Genomic DNA, 17,018 nt, shown 5'->3' with positions numbered 1-17,018 from the left:
TTTGCATGGAATATCTTTTTCCATCCCCTCACTTCAGTCTGTATGTGTCTCTAGGTCTGAAGTGGGTCTCTTGTAGACAGCATATATATGGGTCTTGTTTTTGTATCCATTCAGCCAATCTGTGTCTCTTGGTGGGAGCATTTAGTCCATTTACATTTAAGGTAATTATCGATATGTATGTTCCTATTCCCATTTTCTAAATTGTTTTGGGTTCGTTATTGTAGGTCTTTTCCTTCTCTTGTGTTTCTTGCCTGGAGAAGTTCCTTTAGCATTTGTTGTAAAGCTGGTTTGGTGGTGCTTAACTCTCTCAGCTTTTGCTTGTCTGTAAAGGTTTTAATTTCTCCATCAAATCTGAATGAGATCCTTGCTGGGTAGAGTAATCTTGGTTGCAGGTTTTTCTCCTTCATCACTTTCAATATGTCCTGCCAGTCCCTTCTGGCTTGCAGAGTTTCTGCTGAAAGATCAGCTGTTATCCTTATGGGGATTCCCTTGTGTGTTATTTGTTGTTTTTCCCTTGCTGCTTTTAATATGCTTTCTTTGTATTTAATTTTTGACAGTTTGATTAATATGTGTCTTGGCGTATTTCTCCTTGGATTTATCCTGTATGGGACTCTCTGTGCTTCCTGGACTTGATTAACTATTTCCTTTCCCATATTAGGGAAGTTTTCAACTATAATCTCTTCAAATATTTTCTCAGTCCCTTTCTTTTTCTCTTCTTCTGGAACCCCTGTAATTCGAATGTTGGTGCGTTTAATGTTGTCCCAGAGGTCTCTGAGACTGTCCTTAGTTCTTTTCATTCTTTTTTCTTTATTCTGCTCTGCAGTAGTTATTTCCACTATTTTATCTTCCAGGTCACTTATCCGTTCTTCTGCCTCAGTTATTCTGTTATTGTTCCCATCTAGAGTATTTTTCATTTCATTTATTGTGTTGTTCATCATTGTTTGTTTCATCTTTAGTTCTTCTAGGTCCTTGTTCAATGTTTCTTGCATTTTGTCTATTCTATTTCCAAGATTTTGGATCATCTTTCCTATCATTATTCTGAATTCTTTTTCAGGTAGACTGCCTATTTCCTCTTCATTTGTTAGGTCTGGTGGGTTTTTATCTTGCTCCTTCATCTGCTGTGTGTTTCTCTGTCTTCTCATTTTGCTTATCTTACTGTGTTTGGGGTCTCCTCTTTGCAGGCTGCAGGTTTGTGGTTCCCGTTGTTTTTGGTGTCTGTCCCCAGTGGCTAAGGTTGGTTCAGTGGGTTGTGTAGGCTTCCTGGTGGAGGGGACTAGTGCCTGTGTTCTGGTGGATGAGGCTTGATCTTGTCTTTCTGGTGGGCAGGTCCATGTCTGGTGGTGTGTTTTGGGGTGTCTGTGGACTTATTATGATTTTAGGCGGCCTCTCTGCTAATGGGTGGGGTTGTGTTCCTGTTTTGCTAGTTGTTTGGCATAGGTTGTCCAGCACTGTAGCTTGCTGGTCGTTGAGTGAAGCTGGGTGCTGGCGTTGAGATGGAGATCTCTGGGAGATTTTCGCCATTTGATATTATGTGGAGCTGGGAGGTCTCTTGTGGACCAGTGTCCTGAAGTTGGCTCTCCCACCTCAGAGGCACAGCACTGACTCCTGGCTGCAGCACCAAGAGCCTTTCATCCATACAGCTCAGAATAAAAGGGAGAAAAAGTAGAGAGCAAGAATTAGTAGAAGTAGGAAGAAAGAAAGGAAGGAAGGAAAGAAGGAAGGAAGGAAGAAAGAAAGAAAGAAAAGGAAAGAAGGAAAGAAAGAAAGAAAGGAGGGAGGGAGGGATGGTGGGATAAAGAAAGGAGAGAAGGAAGGAAAAAAGAAAGAAAGAAGATAAAGTAAAATAAAATAAAGTAACATATAATAAAGTTATTAAATTAAAAAATAATTATTAAGAAAAAAATTAAAAACAACGGACGGATAGAACCTTAGGACAAATGGTGGAAGCAAAGCTATACAGACAAAATCTCACACAGAAGCATACACATACACACTCCCAAAAAGAGGAAAAGGGGAAAAAATCATAAATCTTGCTCACAAAGTCCACCTCCTCAATTTGGGATGATTCGTTGTCTAAAGGAGGGAAGGAAGGAAGGAAAGAAAGAAAGAAAGAAAGAAAGAAAGAAAGAAAGAAGATAAAGTAAAATAAAGTTATTAAAATTAATTATTAAGAAAAAAATTAAAAAAAAAAAACGGTTAGAACCCTAGGACAAATTGTGGAAGCAAAGCTATACAGACAAAATCTCACACAGAAGCATACACATACACACTCCCGAAAAGGGGAAAAAATCATAAGTCTTGCTTTCAAAGTCCACCCCCTCAATTTGGGATGATTCGTTGTCTATTCACGTATTCCACAGATGAAGGGTACATCAAGTTGATTGTGGAGCTTTAATCTGCTGCTTCTGAGGCTGCTGGGAGAGATTTCCCTTTCTCTTCTTTGTTCTCACAGCTCCCAGGGGCTCAGCTTTGGATTTGGCCCCGCCTCTGCGTGTAGGTCGCCAGAGGGCGTCTGTTTTTCCGCTCAGACAGGACGGGGTTAAAGGAGCCGTTGATTTGGGGGCTCTTGCTCACTCAGGCCCAGGGGAGGGAGGGGCACGGAGTGCAGGGCGAGCCTGCGGCGGCAGAGGCCAGCGTGACGTTCCAACAGCCTGAGGCGTGCCGTGCGTTCCTCTGGGGAAGTTGTCCCTGGATCCCGGGACCCTGGCAGTGGTGGGCTGCACAGGCTCCCCAGAAGTGAGGTGTGGATAGTGACCTGTGCTCGCACACAGGCTTCTTGGTGGCGGCAGCAGCAGCCTTAGCGCCTCCTGCCCATCTCTCGGGTCCGCGCTTTTAGCCGCGTCTCGCCCCCGTCTCTGGAGCGCCTTTAAGCAGCGCTCTTAATCCCCTCTCCTCGCGCACCGGGAAACAAAGAGGGAAGAAAAAGTCTCTTGCCTCTTCGGCACCTCCAGCGCTTTTCCCGGACTCCCTCCCGGCTAGCCGTGGTGCACTAACCTCTTCAGGCTGTGTTCACTCCACCAACCCCAGTCCTCTCCCTGCGCTCCGACCGGAGCCCGAGCCTCAGCTCCCAGCCCCGCCCGCCCCGGCGGGTGAGCAGGCACCGATCCTCTGTGCAGGAATCTCCCCGCTTTGCCCCCCGCACCCCTGTTGCTGCGCTCTCTTCCGCGGCTCGGCCCCGAAGCTCCCCCCCTCCGCCACCCGCAGTCTCCACCCGCGAAGGGGCTTCCTAGTGTGTGGAAACCTTTCCTCCTTCACAGCTCCCTCCCACTGGTGCAGGTCCCGCCCCTATTCTTTTGTCTCTTTTTTCTTTTTTTCTTTTGCCCTACCCTGGTACGTGGGGAGTTTCTTGCCTTTGGGAGGTCTGAGGTCTTCTGCCAGCGTTCAGTAGGTGTTCTGTAGGAGTTGTTCCACGTGTAGATGCATTTCTGGTGTGTCTGGGGGTAGGAAGGTGATCTCCGTCTTACTCTTCTGCTATCTTTCCCCGGAGGTGTATTTGCTTTTAAGGTCTTTCAAGTGAGTGGGTGAGACCCACACATTATCAAGGGTAGTCTCCTTTACTTAAAGTCAACTGGTTGTGGATGTTAGCCACATCTACAATATACCTTCACAGCAACACCTAGATTAGTGTTTGATTGACTAACTGCTTACCATAGTCTAGCCAAGTTGACACAAAATTAATCATCACAGATGCTAGGATTAGTGGGTCAAAGTATGATGAGAAGCAGGATATTTGTATAGTCTTGAGCTATCTTTATTAATTAGAAAGGAACTTCTTAGTAACTAAGAAAAACTAAGAGAAACTAAGCCGATACCACCTTGGCCGAGTGATCAAAATAAACATCACCAGTAATAAGACATATTGACATCACGTATGCCCTGACATTTTGTGCTGAGGAGGGCACAGCATCACTTCTTGCCAAACTGCAAGGCCTTAGTCTAATTATGGGAAAACATCAAACAAACTCAAATTGAGGGACATTTAATAAAGCAGTTGACTAGTACTCTTCAAAAGTGTCAAGATCACACAAGAAAAATAGAGACTACAGAACTGTCACAGTTTGGGGGAAACTAAGCAGATGTGACAACTAAATGAAATGTGAGATCTTGGATTGGATCCTGGAACAGAAAGAGAACATTAGTGAGAAAACTGACAAAAATCAAAGAAAGGCTGTAGATTCATTACTAATATTATGCCAATGTTAATTTCTTGGTTTTAACCATTGTATTATGATTATGTAAGATGTTAACATTAGGGAACCTGGGTGAAAGCTGTACAGGAACTCTGTATTATTTTTACAGCTTTTCGGGAAGTCTGAAATTATCTCAAAATGAAAATTTACAGGGGAAAAAAACCTTCCCATGAATACTCTTCCTGCTAAAAGCCTACCCCATTAAAACCCAAACTTCTTATTCCGGTTGAGATCTGACTCTGCTGACCTCTCCAGCCTCATCTCTTTTCCCTCAGGTCTATCTCCCCACACACTCCAGGCCTTCCTTCCTGGCTCTCTTGGCAGTTTTGGCACCAACTCTGGCTGGAGGCTCTAGGAGTTTGGGCTATTGGGATAGGACAAAGGTCCATGGCCCAGATGGGGCAGCCCTGGGAAATGAGTGCCTGGGCTGTCAGGCCCAGGATGGGAATAGGAGCTGGCTCATGTCAGACGTAGGATGGGAGCTGCATCCAAGACGCAGGATTAGCAGCAGTGGTCAGGTGAGTGAAGGCAAGCCCTTGAGGCAGGGGTAGTGGGCTATGCAGGCAGAGAGCCAGTGGTCAGGGGCACCAAGCTGGTTCCCACAGCTCTGTGCTGTTCTTCTGTGCAGTCCCAATCTTTGGTTTTTCCATCTCCACCTAGTCAACTTTCAACATACAAGATCTAGCTCATGCCCTAGGCTGGTAGCTCCCCGCTCTGGGCTTCACAGCACCCTTTACGTTATTGAGCTCCTTCGAATCCTCCGTTGTATCCTTCTCCATAGCCCCAGCTCCTGGCGCAAAGTAGATGCTCAGAAAAGGTCTGAATGGATGATTGTGGGTGAGAGCTGTGGCTCAGGGTAAGTTCAGCAACACTCACAGTGTGGTAAGCTCTGTGCAGGCCTTGGGAATACTGAGATGAGTGAATCAAAGTCTGTGCTCTCATGGAGCTTCCACTCTACAGGGCAAGACAGACAATAAACAAGCGAACAAATACAATAATTACAGATTACAATGAATAAACTAGTGATGAAGGAGAGAACAGATTCCAGAACGTTGTCATGATTTTTGTTAGGTGGGCTTACTAGTAAACCTCATATTCTTCTTTTTACTTAACATACATTTTCTAGTTCGTTCTACAGTGAGCATGTATTTTTGGGTCTTTAAAAAATGCCAGCTGTCCTCTCACTTTCTTATCCTGAGCTCCTAATGCAACTTTTGCTGTATAATGATAGAATCCAGGGTAAGTTCTGGGAAGATGTAGCCCACTGAGTTGGTGTCACACAACGGGCTTTACCTTTACCCAAGAGATGACAAATGGGGCAATAACTAGCTGGCTCAGGAAAAAATGATCAGCTCTGCTGAGGAGAGTCAGGGAAGGCTTCACAGAATAGGAAATACTTTATCTACAATCTTGAAGGAACAATTAGAGTTTGGAGGCAAAAATGTGGAGGAAGGAATTGGGCAAGTCATTCTACACTTCGAGTCTTAGCCTTTTTGTCTGTAAAATGGGGGCAGTAGCATGTCTTCACTGGGTTTGGGGTTGGGGGCCAATTAAATAAGACAGGTATATAGACGCTCCCCCTCCCCAGCTGCAGCACGGTATCTGGTGCATATTAGGTAATGAGGAGCTAATTTTTGTTTTAGTATTAAATATAAACATTCTGTAAGTGCACAAGTTGTGCCTTTGGAGGAGTTTGCTCCTTGTCACTGTTCTGATCTTCTCAACAGGCCGAGGACACTGGTTAGTGGCTCGGAAATGTAGCCTCAAGAAGAAGCCCAGGGGTGTGGTTGAAGCACGAGCTGAAGGTCAGGAAAGCCAGAAGGTTTCTTTCGAGGTTGGAGGAAAGAAAGGGTCTCGACAGGAAAACCAAGTGGACACTCCGGGACATGTGCTGGACCAGGCTTTTCTGGTGAGAGTAAATGCATCCTGAAAGGCTGGCAGCACCAGCTGACGACTGTCTTGGTGGGGGCAAGGACTTGCCCTGCTTCCCTCTGGTACAGTTACCCCCAATCCACCCCAAACTATTAGAGTGATCTTGGCAAATTGAGTATAGCCAGGATGATGAAGGGACCCAGAGCTTTCTTTATATATAAAGCTTTCTTTACATCCACCTTATGAGATAGGTATTATCATCCCTATTATGTTGTTGCCATTGTGCAGATGAGAAAACTGAGGACCCAAGAAGTAATTTGCCTTGGCCAAGGTCCCTCAGCTAGTAATTAGGACTCTGGTTTACCCAGGATTAGAACTACTCAGAATTAGAACTCTGGTCTACCGATTGCAAAGGCTGTGCCTTTATATATTATCAGGTAAAAAGTCTTAATTGAGCCAGAGAGGCAAAGCAGTAGGTCAGGGGGAACAGTAAATTGAAAAATCGTATTCTAGCACCTAGTAGAGTATAAAGATTCCTGCTCTGCTCTGGGGAGATCTCTCTAGGAGCAGGGGGACTGGGGAGGCCCCACATACCACAACCTTTGTCCTTTGGGTTTAGTGTCTGGCTGAAAGCCAGGGATGCCGACTAGATATACCCAGTGTCTGGGGCAGGCTTTACAAAGGTCACTGGGGTGGCTGTGTTAGAGACCAGCCAGGTAATTTCACATCTGCTCTCTGCAACGCTGCAGTGGCTTTGCAAAGAAAGACACATTTTGTAAACCAATGTTCATGTGCAGTTCAGTGCTCATAGCTCCCTAAGAACTCCCTGGCAGCCTACTTTGTACCCAGGCTTTGCTTATGGTTCCCAAGAGATAGGTTTCTGCACAGATCAGATGCTGAAAGAGAGCTTCAAGGAGGCAGCTGGTTACATCTCCGCTCAGGGTGGATAGTATAAGCTTTTTGCAGAGTCCTGTGGAATTTCTTTGATTATTAGGTCCACTTCTCACTGGGAATGAGGAAGACTGAAGCAACAGTACTGAGGAGGGGCAGAAACACTTCCCATAGGGGACTCTTCTTTTCCCCTTTGTTTTCAACATGTACATCCCCCATTAATTGAGATAGCTTGTTACCCATGTTGCCACTTTGGATAGCAGAAGCATCAAGGATGTTTTTCAGAGTAATGGGGTACCTACCCGCCTATTGGATATGAACGTTTCACTGGCACTTCATATTGACCTTCTACACCAGTCCCCTTACTCCAAGTCCCCGAAACACCTCTTTTCTAGTGTTCAATGCATGGTCTCAATGATGGTCTCAATACTATGTACCCAGTCACTAAGCAAGTAACTTGGGGTTATCCTTGGCACGTGCCTCTCCCTCACCACCCTCATCCCTGCCATTACCAAGCCCTGGTACTTTCATTAGTTGTCAAATCTGTATTCTTCTCTTCATCTGCCCTGCCACCACCCTAATCTCAGCTACCATCATCTTTTATTGGACTAATTCAGTAACTTCCTAACTATTACAGTTTGAACCAACTAGCATGCTTTTGTTTCACATGAAAAGAAGCCAGAGGCATTGTTATTCTAGGGTAGGTTAATTCATTGGTTTAATGACTTCTTCCAAGTCCCAGGTTCCTCCATCTCTCTGCTTTTCTATCCTTGGCACATTAGCTTGTCCTCTTGGGCTGATTGCCTTCATGATCCTGAGATGGCTGCTGAGCTCTGGTCATCACATTTAAAGGATAATGTCCAGAGGTAGAAAAGGGATTGTCACTGTCTTATATCGAGTTTTAAAGGTAAGAACTTCCCAGAACTGGCGTCCCACCCCCAGCAGCCAGCGTCTCCTTGGCCAAACCTGTATCACAAATCCCAACAGTCAATGGTTAGGGGAACATGACCACCATGACTGGATTAGACAAAGTCAAGACTTAGCCTGTGGAGCTGGAGTTGAAGGATATATCCACTCAGAGAAATGTGAATGATATTGGGGTTCTTTAACAAGGAAGAAGTAGAGAAGTGGCTCTAGAGAAGCCAGTTAACAATGTCTAGTACAGTGGTCTCTCACCACCCTTTCCTGTCTTCTCATCCTTTCTGCGTGTGTCAGACATAGCAATTTTTATAAAATTTCTATTAGCCCCCTGCCAAAAAACCTCTGACAGATTTCCATTGACTATAGGATAAAATCCACGCTCCTTTACAGAGCCAACATGGACACAAATGATCTAATGACTGCCTCCCTAGCCTTACTTTGTTTTTCATCCTCTCAAAAGCACCTTGCTTTCACCTGCCTTGACAATTTTCATGACCCCTGCTACCCACTTTCATGGGACCAACTCCTACTCAGCACTTAGGTATCAGCTGAAATATTACTTCCTCAAGTGAGTATTTCCTCACTTCCACACTGAGGTTAGGACCTCCTGTTACTGTCTCCCATAGCATCTTGAATTTCTCCTTTAAAATATTATCACGTTTATAAATACTTGCTTGCTCCTTGGCTTCCATGCAGTTTTAAGCTTTCAGAAGGCATGGAATATTTCTGCTTCTTATACATTGTCTCATAAATTCCTAGTTCCATGCCTAAACATAACAGGTACCATAACTAAATGATTAACTGAAAAAAAGAATGGGGTTTGATTAAACAGAAATAGAAACTCCAAAGCTGAGATTTTCTTCTGACTTTTTAATTGTGAAGAGCAACGTATGGTAGTCCTAAGAGCATAGTGTTTAGTGATTACAGATTTGGATTCAAATCATAGATCTATCACTTACTAGCTGTGGGACCTTAGGGAAGTCACTTTATCTCTTTTAGCCTTGCTTTTCTCATTTATGAAGAGACATCATCATACTTATGTCAAAGAGTTCAGTTAGGATTAGGAGAAAGTTTGTTCCTAAGAACCACGTAAAGTCAATGTTTCCATCCCCACCTTACAGATGGGAAACAGAGGTGGGAGAGCTGAGGTGGCAGCTTGATTCTGAGCAGCTCCGAAGCCCGTGCTCTTTCCACTGTGCCAGGCTGCCCTCCTCAACAGGGAGTCATTTGTTGTCTTGGCCAATTACATAAGCTTTGTTGGGGCCTTGACGCTGATTGTCTGCACTGTGTTCCAGCTGAAGCACCACTGTGTAAAGAATCCGTCCGACCTATGCACCATTAACGTGAGCGGCCTGAAGTTCTCCAAGGTAAGGCCAGCCAGCAGAGGTGTGATTGGGGTGAGCCAGACCTGAGGTAGCTCCTGGCTGTTGGACCATTGTACTTCCAGAGTCCTTGGGGACTGGGAATCTGGTCATAGGGAGGGGGAGGGTCAGACAGGGACTCACTGGGTGGGAACAACATTCACAGACACAATCTTTTGCTATATATTTGGTGTTGCCATTATCCCATGTGAAGTGAGTTAAAGGAAATAAATAGCCTTATGGAAGTGGTTTGAATGTGCATAGAATTTTATTGGGGTGTGATTCATTGTATGACACTGAGTTCCCATCAAAAGAGCCTACAGGAGAAATGTCTCTCAGGTTTCAGTGCCAGGAGTGGTAGTGGTTCTCCCAAGATGCTGGTTTGTTCTCAACTCGCAGACTCTGTGACTTATGTAATGAGTCATGTTTCTTTCTTTGCACTGGCTAATAGGTAGCTTGGAGCTAGATTTGTGGCCTGCCATTAGCCAGTGTATTGCTGTTTACCACATATGGCATATATTTTCGGTTTGTAGGCTTTCCATGGCATATAAAGAGAGATTGCTTATATAATGCCACATAGCAGTTAAAATGTATCAACATAAGTAAATCTAAAAAGATCTATGTGTCTCAACACAAGTAAATCTCAAACACATAGTGTTGAGTGAAGAAGGCAGGTTGCAGAATGATATCTACAGTATGATGGCATTTGATATAAAGTTTTATAACATGTAAATAACACTGTATTTATGGTTTATGGATACACATACATGTAATACAAGTATAAAACAGGTATGGGAGTGATAATCGCCAATTCAGGGTAGCTGTTATCTGTGGGAAAGAGGGAGAAGAGTATGATTGGGGATGGATACGTTAGGGGGAGTAGTGGTGGTCAACTCTCTGTAGTGTTCTGTTTCTTTAAGGAGATTTGAAGCAAAGACAGCAAAATATTGGGATTTATTAAAGCTGGATAGTGGTTACTCGGGCCTTCAGAGTAACATTCACTATACTTTTATGAACATTTGAATTATTTCATAATAGAAAAAAAAAGCAGAAAAGACCTTCCTGCCTTTAACAAGTTTCTGCTCTTGTTCTTACCCCTTGAGGTCTTTGCTCCTTCTGCCAGCAGCTCTGGAGCTTCAGCAAGGCCTGCAGGCAGGGAACTAATCTTGTGTTCTTTGAAATGCCTTCTCGCAGGCTAAGGAAAAGGACTTCAAGCATTTTAATTCTGTGATTTACATCAATGCCTCAGAAAACCTACTGCCTCTAGGTAAGTTTTCTTCCTGAAAACTACCTTCTGCCTCTTGGCTGTCACAGCCAGTCTCTCGTGTTAGAACTTGCCTGCCCACCTGTGACTGGCCACGCATCCCTTTTTTTGGAGTGCAGTAGGCTGGGTGAGGGAGAACACACAGACCTGATTCCAGTCCAGAGCTGGCACTGCCTACTCAGAACATTTCTCTGTGAGCTCCTGCTTCTCTAACTGTAAATGGAGATAATGCCCTTCCTTTTTTCCTCCCCAAGGCAGGATACCTTGTAGACTCAGATGAGATAAGTACAGTCAGCCCTCCATATCTGTGGATTCCACATCCACAGATTCAACCAAATATGGATGGAAAATATTTGAAAAAAAATTCCGGAAAGTTCCAAAAAGCAAAACTTGAGTTTGCCATGCACTGGCAACTACTTACGTAGCATATACATTGTATTTACAATTTACGGAGCATTTACATTATGTTAGGTATCATTGGTAACCTAGAGATGATTTAAAGTATACAGGAGGCTGGGCACAGGTTATATGCAAACACTGCATCATTTTATGCAGGGGACTTGAGCATCCATGATTTTGGTGTCCATGGTGGTGATGCAGGATGGTGGTGGAGGTGGGCGTTAGGGTGGGAGCGGTGGACCCAATCCCCTGCAGATACCAAGGGACTGCATGTAAGAAATTGTGAAGTCCCTGAAAGCTCCTGTAGGACTGTAAAGCCTTCTTGTTTATTCAGCAGATCCACAGCGACCCCTGCTGGGTGTCAGGACTATATGACTGCTTGGCTTTTAGAAATCAGTGTGTCCAGTTCCTGTTCTGGTGAGCTCAGTTATAGCAGGGTATACGGTCAGTGCCATGATAGAGGGAATCAGAAAATCAACCAGGCCATCAACCGGGCCTAGAGTGTCAGAGGAAACTTCTGAGAAGAGTATGTAGGCTGAGACCTAAAACACGAATAGGAGTGACTCAAGAATTAGAAGGTGAGAAGGCATTTCAGGCCAATGGAGCAGTGATCAGGGGCCCTGAGGAAGCTTTGTATGTGTGCAGGGTATATAGGTAGGGGAGAATGGAGACTAGAAAGGTGGGCAAGGACTATATTATCAGGGGCCCTGGGTGACTTGGGCTTAATCCTGCAGGCAAAAGAGAGCCTTGGAAGGCTTTGAAATAGAGAGGCTCAGTGGTGGCTGTGAGGAGTGTGGATTATAAGATGGAAGCCAGGAAACCTGGAAGATGGTTTCATTTTTCCAGGAGAGAGGAGGTGAGGCCTCAACCAGGGCTGTGGCAGTAAGGGTGGAGGGGATTGAGAGAGATTCAAGAGGAGGTAGAAATAACCAGACTTGGTAACTAATGGGCATGTAGGGAAAGGGAGGAACCAAGAGGATTTACTGAGACAGACAGACTACAGGAGAGGCAGGTTTAGGGAGAAATAAGATGAATTAGTTTTGAATGCATTGAGATTGAGGGGTGTTTTTAAAGAAGCATGTGACGGAGTCCCTGCCCTTGAGGAAACAGCATGGTCTGTCAGGAGCATGGGCTTGAAAAACAGGCAACAGGCATATGAAAAGATGCTCATCCTCACTAGTAAATAAAATAGCATCCAAGTACTATTTTCTGCCTATCAAATATTGACAAAAATGAGAAGGACTGATGACTGCCAGCATTGGTAGGGAAATGGGTACTCTCATAATCAAGTGTAAGAAATTGGTGCAATATCTTTGGAAGGTAGTTTGGCGATGTCTCTTAACATCATCTAGTAGTTCCACTCCCAGGAATTTATTCTACAGAAACACACTTGTACAAGGATGTTCATTGGAAACATCCCGAAAGCACATCTTTCTATTAGGCTCTACAGAACATTCCAACTCACAAAACCACCATAGGCCACACTTGACACCAGGTTCACTTAGAAGACTTTGAGTAATTCCACACAGTATGCCAGCAGCACAGCGTCAGCAGTTCCTCTTCAGTGGAATCCTCACTGCTGTTCATGTAGCCATCCATGAGCCATTCTCTGTGGCCCCTAGCTCAGGGCCAAAACAATGAAACTCTCATTGGGTGGATGCAGGAGCCACTCTGGCTTAGAAACCTTGTTCCCCATGGGATCAGATAGCTGTTGTAACACTCCATAGACATGGCTCCCAGAGTTCCTGCAAAGGACATGTCCAGTTATAGGCATCACCACACACAGAGACGCCCAAAGTTATAGTGCCCCCTTGAGATCGTTATAGTTCATTTATAGTTTCTCCTAGTCCAGATGTGGTTTACTAACCTGGGGTCATTTTTACCATAGCAATATTGCCTAATAACACAGTGACCATACCATTTGTTTCATGTTACCAAGGGAAGAAGGCTAGAAAGTTAACCCAAGGTCCAGTTCTCAAGCAGAAGGGGAAGAGTGTTCTTAACCTTTTATCCAGATAGTCTAGCGACTATCACTAGGGGAATGGTTAACTAAAATAGGGTATGTCTATACAACAGAACATAATTCAGACATTATGCAGATCTCTGTTTTGACTTGGAACAATCTTTAAGTCATATTGTTAAGGTAAAAAAGCAAGTCACAGTACGTGTGTAGTATGATTCCCTTTTTGTAAAAAGAAGTTTGTGTGTGTGTGTGTGTGTGTGTGTCAGTATACACATGAGAAAAGGTCTGGGGTATTGTACATGAAGCTTTGAATAGTTACCTCTAGGTGTTGAGATTAAAGGGAACTTTTATGTTTCTATGTTTTTTAAAGCTTTTTGGTGGGAATGTTTCACTTTTATAACCAGAAATAATAAAGATCACTTTTTAAATGGGCTTTGGAATTAGGCTTAGATTCAGTCCTTGGCCCTTCCACTTACCAGCAATTCTATTTCTAGCAAATCACTTAGCCTAGCTAAGCCTTGGTTTCTTCAGCAGTGGAATGGAAGTAGTAATCCCTATTTTTCAGGGTTTTTAGAGATTTAGTGTCCATGTATGTAAAGCACTTTACACAGTGTCTGGCCTAACGCAGTGGGAACCCAGTAAATGACCACTGTTAATATCTTTCTCTTACGTCCTTCACAAGCCACCGTTTCTCTCTTTCTCCTCCCCCTGTAGAGGCATTTCACACATTTCCAGTCTTAAAGGAACTGGAGCTTGCATTTAATGGCATCAAAACAGTCTACGTGAAGGATGGAGACTTTAAGTCCTTGGAAGTAAGTTGGAGGTAGGGAGTTTTTGGTGCCCACCTGTATCCCTGTAAGGAATGGGTGTAAGGAGTCTACTGATTAAAACTGTTGAGAAGGGGCTCTCTGGGCCTTTATAGCCACCTTGCTTCAGGGTGTTCCTCTGGGGTGGGTGGTGGAGTTGGTGGTGGTAATAAGGGAGTGGGGCTGGTGGAGGTGGTGGCCAGTGGGTGAGAATATATTATACTTATGGCCACGGGGCGTGGTCTTGGAAAATAAATGCCAAAGGTCATGTCCAAAGGAGTCTGTGCAGAGGAGTGATTTTGAATAGAGTGCTGTAGGAAGGAGAATTTGAGGGGAGATCTGGATCCAGTGGGGGTTGAGCCATGGAGGTTAAGTGCTAGGCACAGCAAATTGGACCTGCTGAACTAGAGGCGTTATGGACCGATTCCAGAGACCCATCCTGGTATGAGTGAGCCAGATTGGTTCTAATGAGCTCGGATAAGGTTATGGGCCATAGGCCCAGGGATGAGTGTGAAATAAAGTAGGGCTGCTATAAGTTCTATACATCCACAGCTGTTTTGTATTCACAAATACAAAAAACTTGGCACTCTTGGCTTTCTCCTAAATTAAATTTCCCATCGTCACGCATTTTCTATACATGTTCTCATACTTCAAGTTAATCACCTCTTCAACATCCATGAAAACTTTAGGATCATTTTTCGCAAAGAAACAAAGCTTTTGTCACCACCCGGGAGTCTGCATACATGGAGAGTAGAGAACAGTAGAGCTGGCTTGAGGTGTGGGGCGGGCATCTGGCCAGGTTCACACACTAAGTAATGGGCTCTTCCCCACATGTTGGCCTTCTAGAAGAGCTTCAGAGTCACACCTCAGCAAAATGTCTGCATGTCATGAGCCTTGGGGTTTACCCCAAAGAGCTGGTAACTTAAATTGTTTAATCTACAAACGTCAAGAATCGGCCATTCTTCATAAAAACCTCATTTAACCTGGTCTGGCCAGAGAGAGACCTTCCACAAAACTGAACTTTTAAGAGTTGATGCCCTTTACATGCCAAAGTTTTAAGAAGTTTTAACCGCTTGGGATGGTAATCTTCCTAAAATGGATTATAAGTCCTTGCATTTTTAAAGCATGCTATACTGAATGTAATGGTACCTTTTCTCCATGGTTTCCAGCCATATTGAGGATAACAGTGCTTTACTATGATTTCTGACAGGAGTGGTCCTCATGCTTATCCAGGAAGCAAAGCTCTTGAAGGTCCAATAATACGGGGAGAGGGAGAGAGTAAATTTACAACAACTGATGCAATTTTGTGCTAGGTTAAAAACCTAGCACAATACCAGAGTTTATTATAGACAGTGGGAAACTGGTTCCAGATGCTCTAGAGATACAGGGAGCCACTTCCCTCACCTATAGGCCTGGGAGCTTATAAGTTTCCATTAATTTTTTATTTTGCTTCTTATAAAAGTAGTTATTGAGCTTCTATATATCATGCATTGTGCCAGGCAGCCTACCTTCCTCATCCTTACCATTTCAAACCCCTACTTCAAGTGCCAGTGGGCCACAGGGAGGGGACATGACTAGAGGCTCTGACCCCACAGCTGACTTACTGGTTGATCATAATGGACTTTTGGGAGGCCCTACTTCATAGTTTGATAACAACTGATGAAGATTATTTATCCAGCAGACCAGCCCTACCCAAGGGAATTTATTTACATAAGAGAGCAGACCAAAGTCAAGATGCAGAACATAAATGAGAAGAGGAAATCTCCTGGCCAATCATTTGTTTTCATCTCTCTGTGGTTTGAAAGGGTTCTCTAAGAAAAAGGATAAACCTGTCAAATGTCCTGAATTTGCAGCTCATGGCAGTGAATACTTTGATGTGTAATAAAACTTGATGTGACTCAGCAGATGCAGCATCCAAGTTAGGAATCTTCTGTCCTTATTTGCCAGAAAGGCTGTCACCCAGAGTAGAACTCTTCAGGAGTCAGTTTAGGAAAACAGCTTTGTCATGATTTGATTCTCTGCATACGGGCCTGAAAAAGAGTCAGCTGGAGCTCTGCCCTGAAAGTCAGGAGACCTCGTTTCTAGTCTTGGTCTGCCACTACTTTGCCATACCTCCTCAGCCAAATAACTTACCTCTCTGGAACTTAAGTTTCCCCCTCTGTAAATTCTGGGCCAGCTGTGAAATTCTGCGACCTGCAGTTCTAAGACTATTCGTTTCTTTGAGCTGCCCTTACTTCCATAGAGAGCAGATTTGGACCCGACATGAAATAGCCAAAGCAGCCAGAGCAAGGGTCAGCAAACTTTTTCGGTAGGAGGCCAGACGGTGAATATTCTAGACTTTGCGGTCCGTACAGTCATAACTAGTCATAACTGTCATAACTAGTCCACTCTGCTCTTGTAGAAGGAAAGCAGTTGTAGACAATATGTAAGCAAAGGGACAGGGCTGTGTTCCCATAAAACTTTATGATGCTGAAATTTGAATTTTACATAATTTTCATACAATGTTATTCTTTTTGTGCTTTTTTCCTAACCATTTAAAAATGTACAAAGCATTCTTAGCTCACAGGCCATACAAAACAGGCAGCAGGCTGGATTTGGCTTACAGGCCTTTGTTTGCCAATTTCTGAGCTAGAACACTGATGGGACAGCCCAGTATGGTTGGAATGAGTGAGACACCATAGAGTGTGGCAATAGATGAGCCTGGCGAGGTAACGGAAGAGAGACTGTAGAGAGCCTTAGAGGGACTTTGAATCTTATCCTATGGATAACAGGGGTCCATTGAAGGATTTGGAACTGAGGAGTAATAGGGTCTGAACTGTATTTTAGAAAAACCAGTGTGGCATGGCTGCTGTATAAAGCATGGATTGGAAGAAACAAGTATGAGAGATATTGAGGTAGAATCCATTGCTGACTGTCCACATATGTGTATGAAGGAGAGAATGATCCCCATGTTTATCTATGTTTATCCAAGCCAGCTTTCCAGGTCTTCATCCTTGAAGGCTTCTCTCTCTGCCCCTGCCAAGTGGGATCACCCATTTGTGTGAACTCTCAAAACTTGGAATTTACTGATGGCAGCATGAACTCGGCATTCCTTTGGTGCTGGGCATCTTTCATGGCCTGTGCAGTCCTATCAAGCCCTCTGTATACCATGGACTCTAGTCATACCCAAACCATTTGCAGTTCTCAGAATAAGGAAGGCTGCCTCCTGGCTTCTATACATGCCACTTGCTGTGCTGTATGCCTTTTTGCCCTTAACAATTTGGTGAATACCGACTAGTCTCTGAGGACAGCTTAAGCATCACCTGCTCTGTGAAGCCCGTCTGGACCCCCTGGTGGAGCTCAAACATCTAT

General features: G+C 44.2%; 1 protein-coding gene across 4 annotated transcripts in view; it reads left to right on the top strand.

Moving 5' to 3' along the window:
• The window catches only part of XRRA1 (X-ray radiation resistance associated 1), a 102,973-nt gene that overhangs the window by 12,199 nt on the left and 73,756 nt on the right, over window positions 1–17,018 (top strand). For 2 of the 4 annotated variants that reach the window (XM_079930155.1, XM_079930156.1), the window contains 4 exons: window positions 5,918–6,099; window positions 9,170–9,241; window positions 10,430–10,502; window positions 13,576–13,673. The exons of 1 other annotated variant lie outside the window; for it this stretch is intronic. In XM_079930155.1, the coding sequence (XP_079786281.1) occupies window positions 5,918–6,099; window positions 9,170–9,241; window positions 10,430–10,502; window positions 13,576–13,673 (425 nt within the window). The remainder of the gene's footprint in view (window positions 1–5,917; window positions 6,100–9,169; window positions 9,242–10,429; window positions 10,503–13,575; window positions 13,674–17,018) is intronic. One more of the 4 variants, XM_079930157.1, reaches the window with a different exon arrangement.

This window comes from Stenella coeruleoalba, assembly GCF_951394435.1.
Source record: "Stenella coeruleoalba genome assembly, chromosome: 8".
Lineage (NCBI taxonomy): Eukaryota > Metazoa > Chordata > Mammalia > Artiodactyla > Delphinidae > Stenella > Stenella coeruleoalba.
Note: the sequence above shows the minus strand (reverse complement) of the source record. Positions and strands in the feature narration are given on the sequence as shown.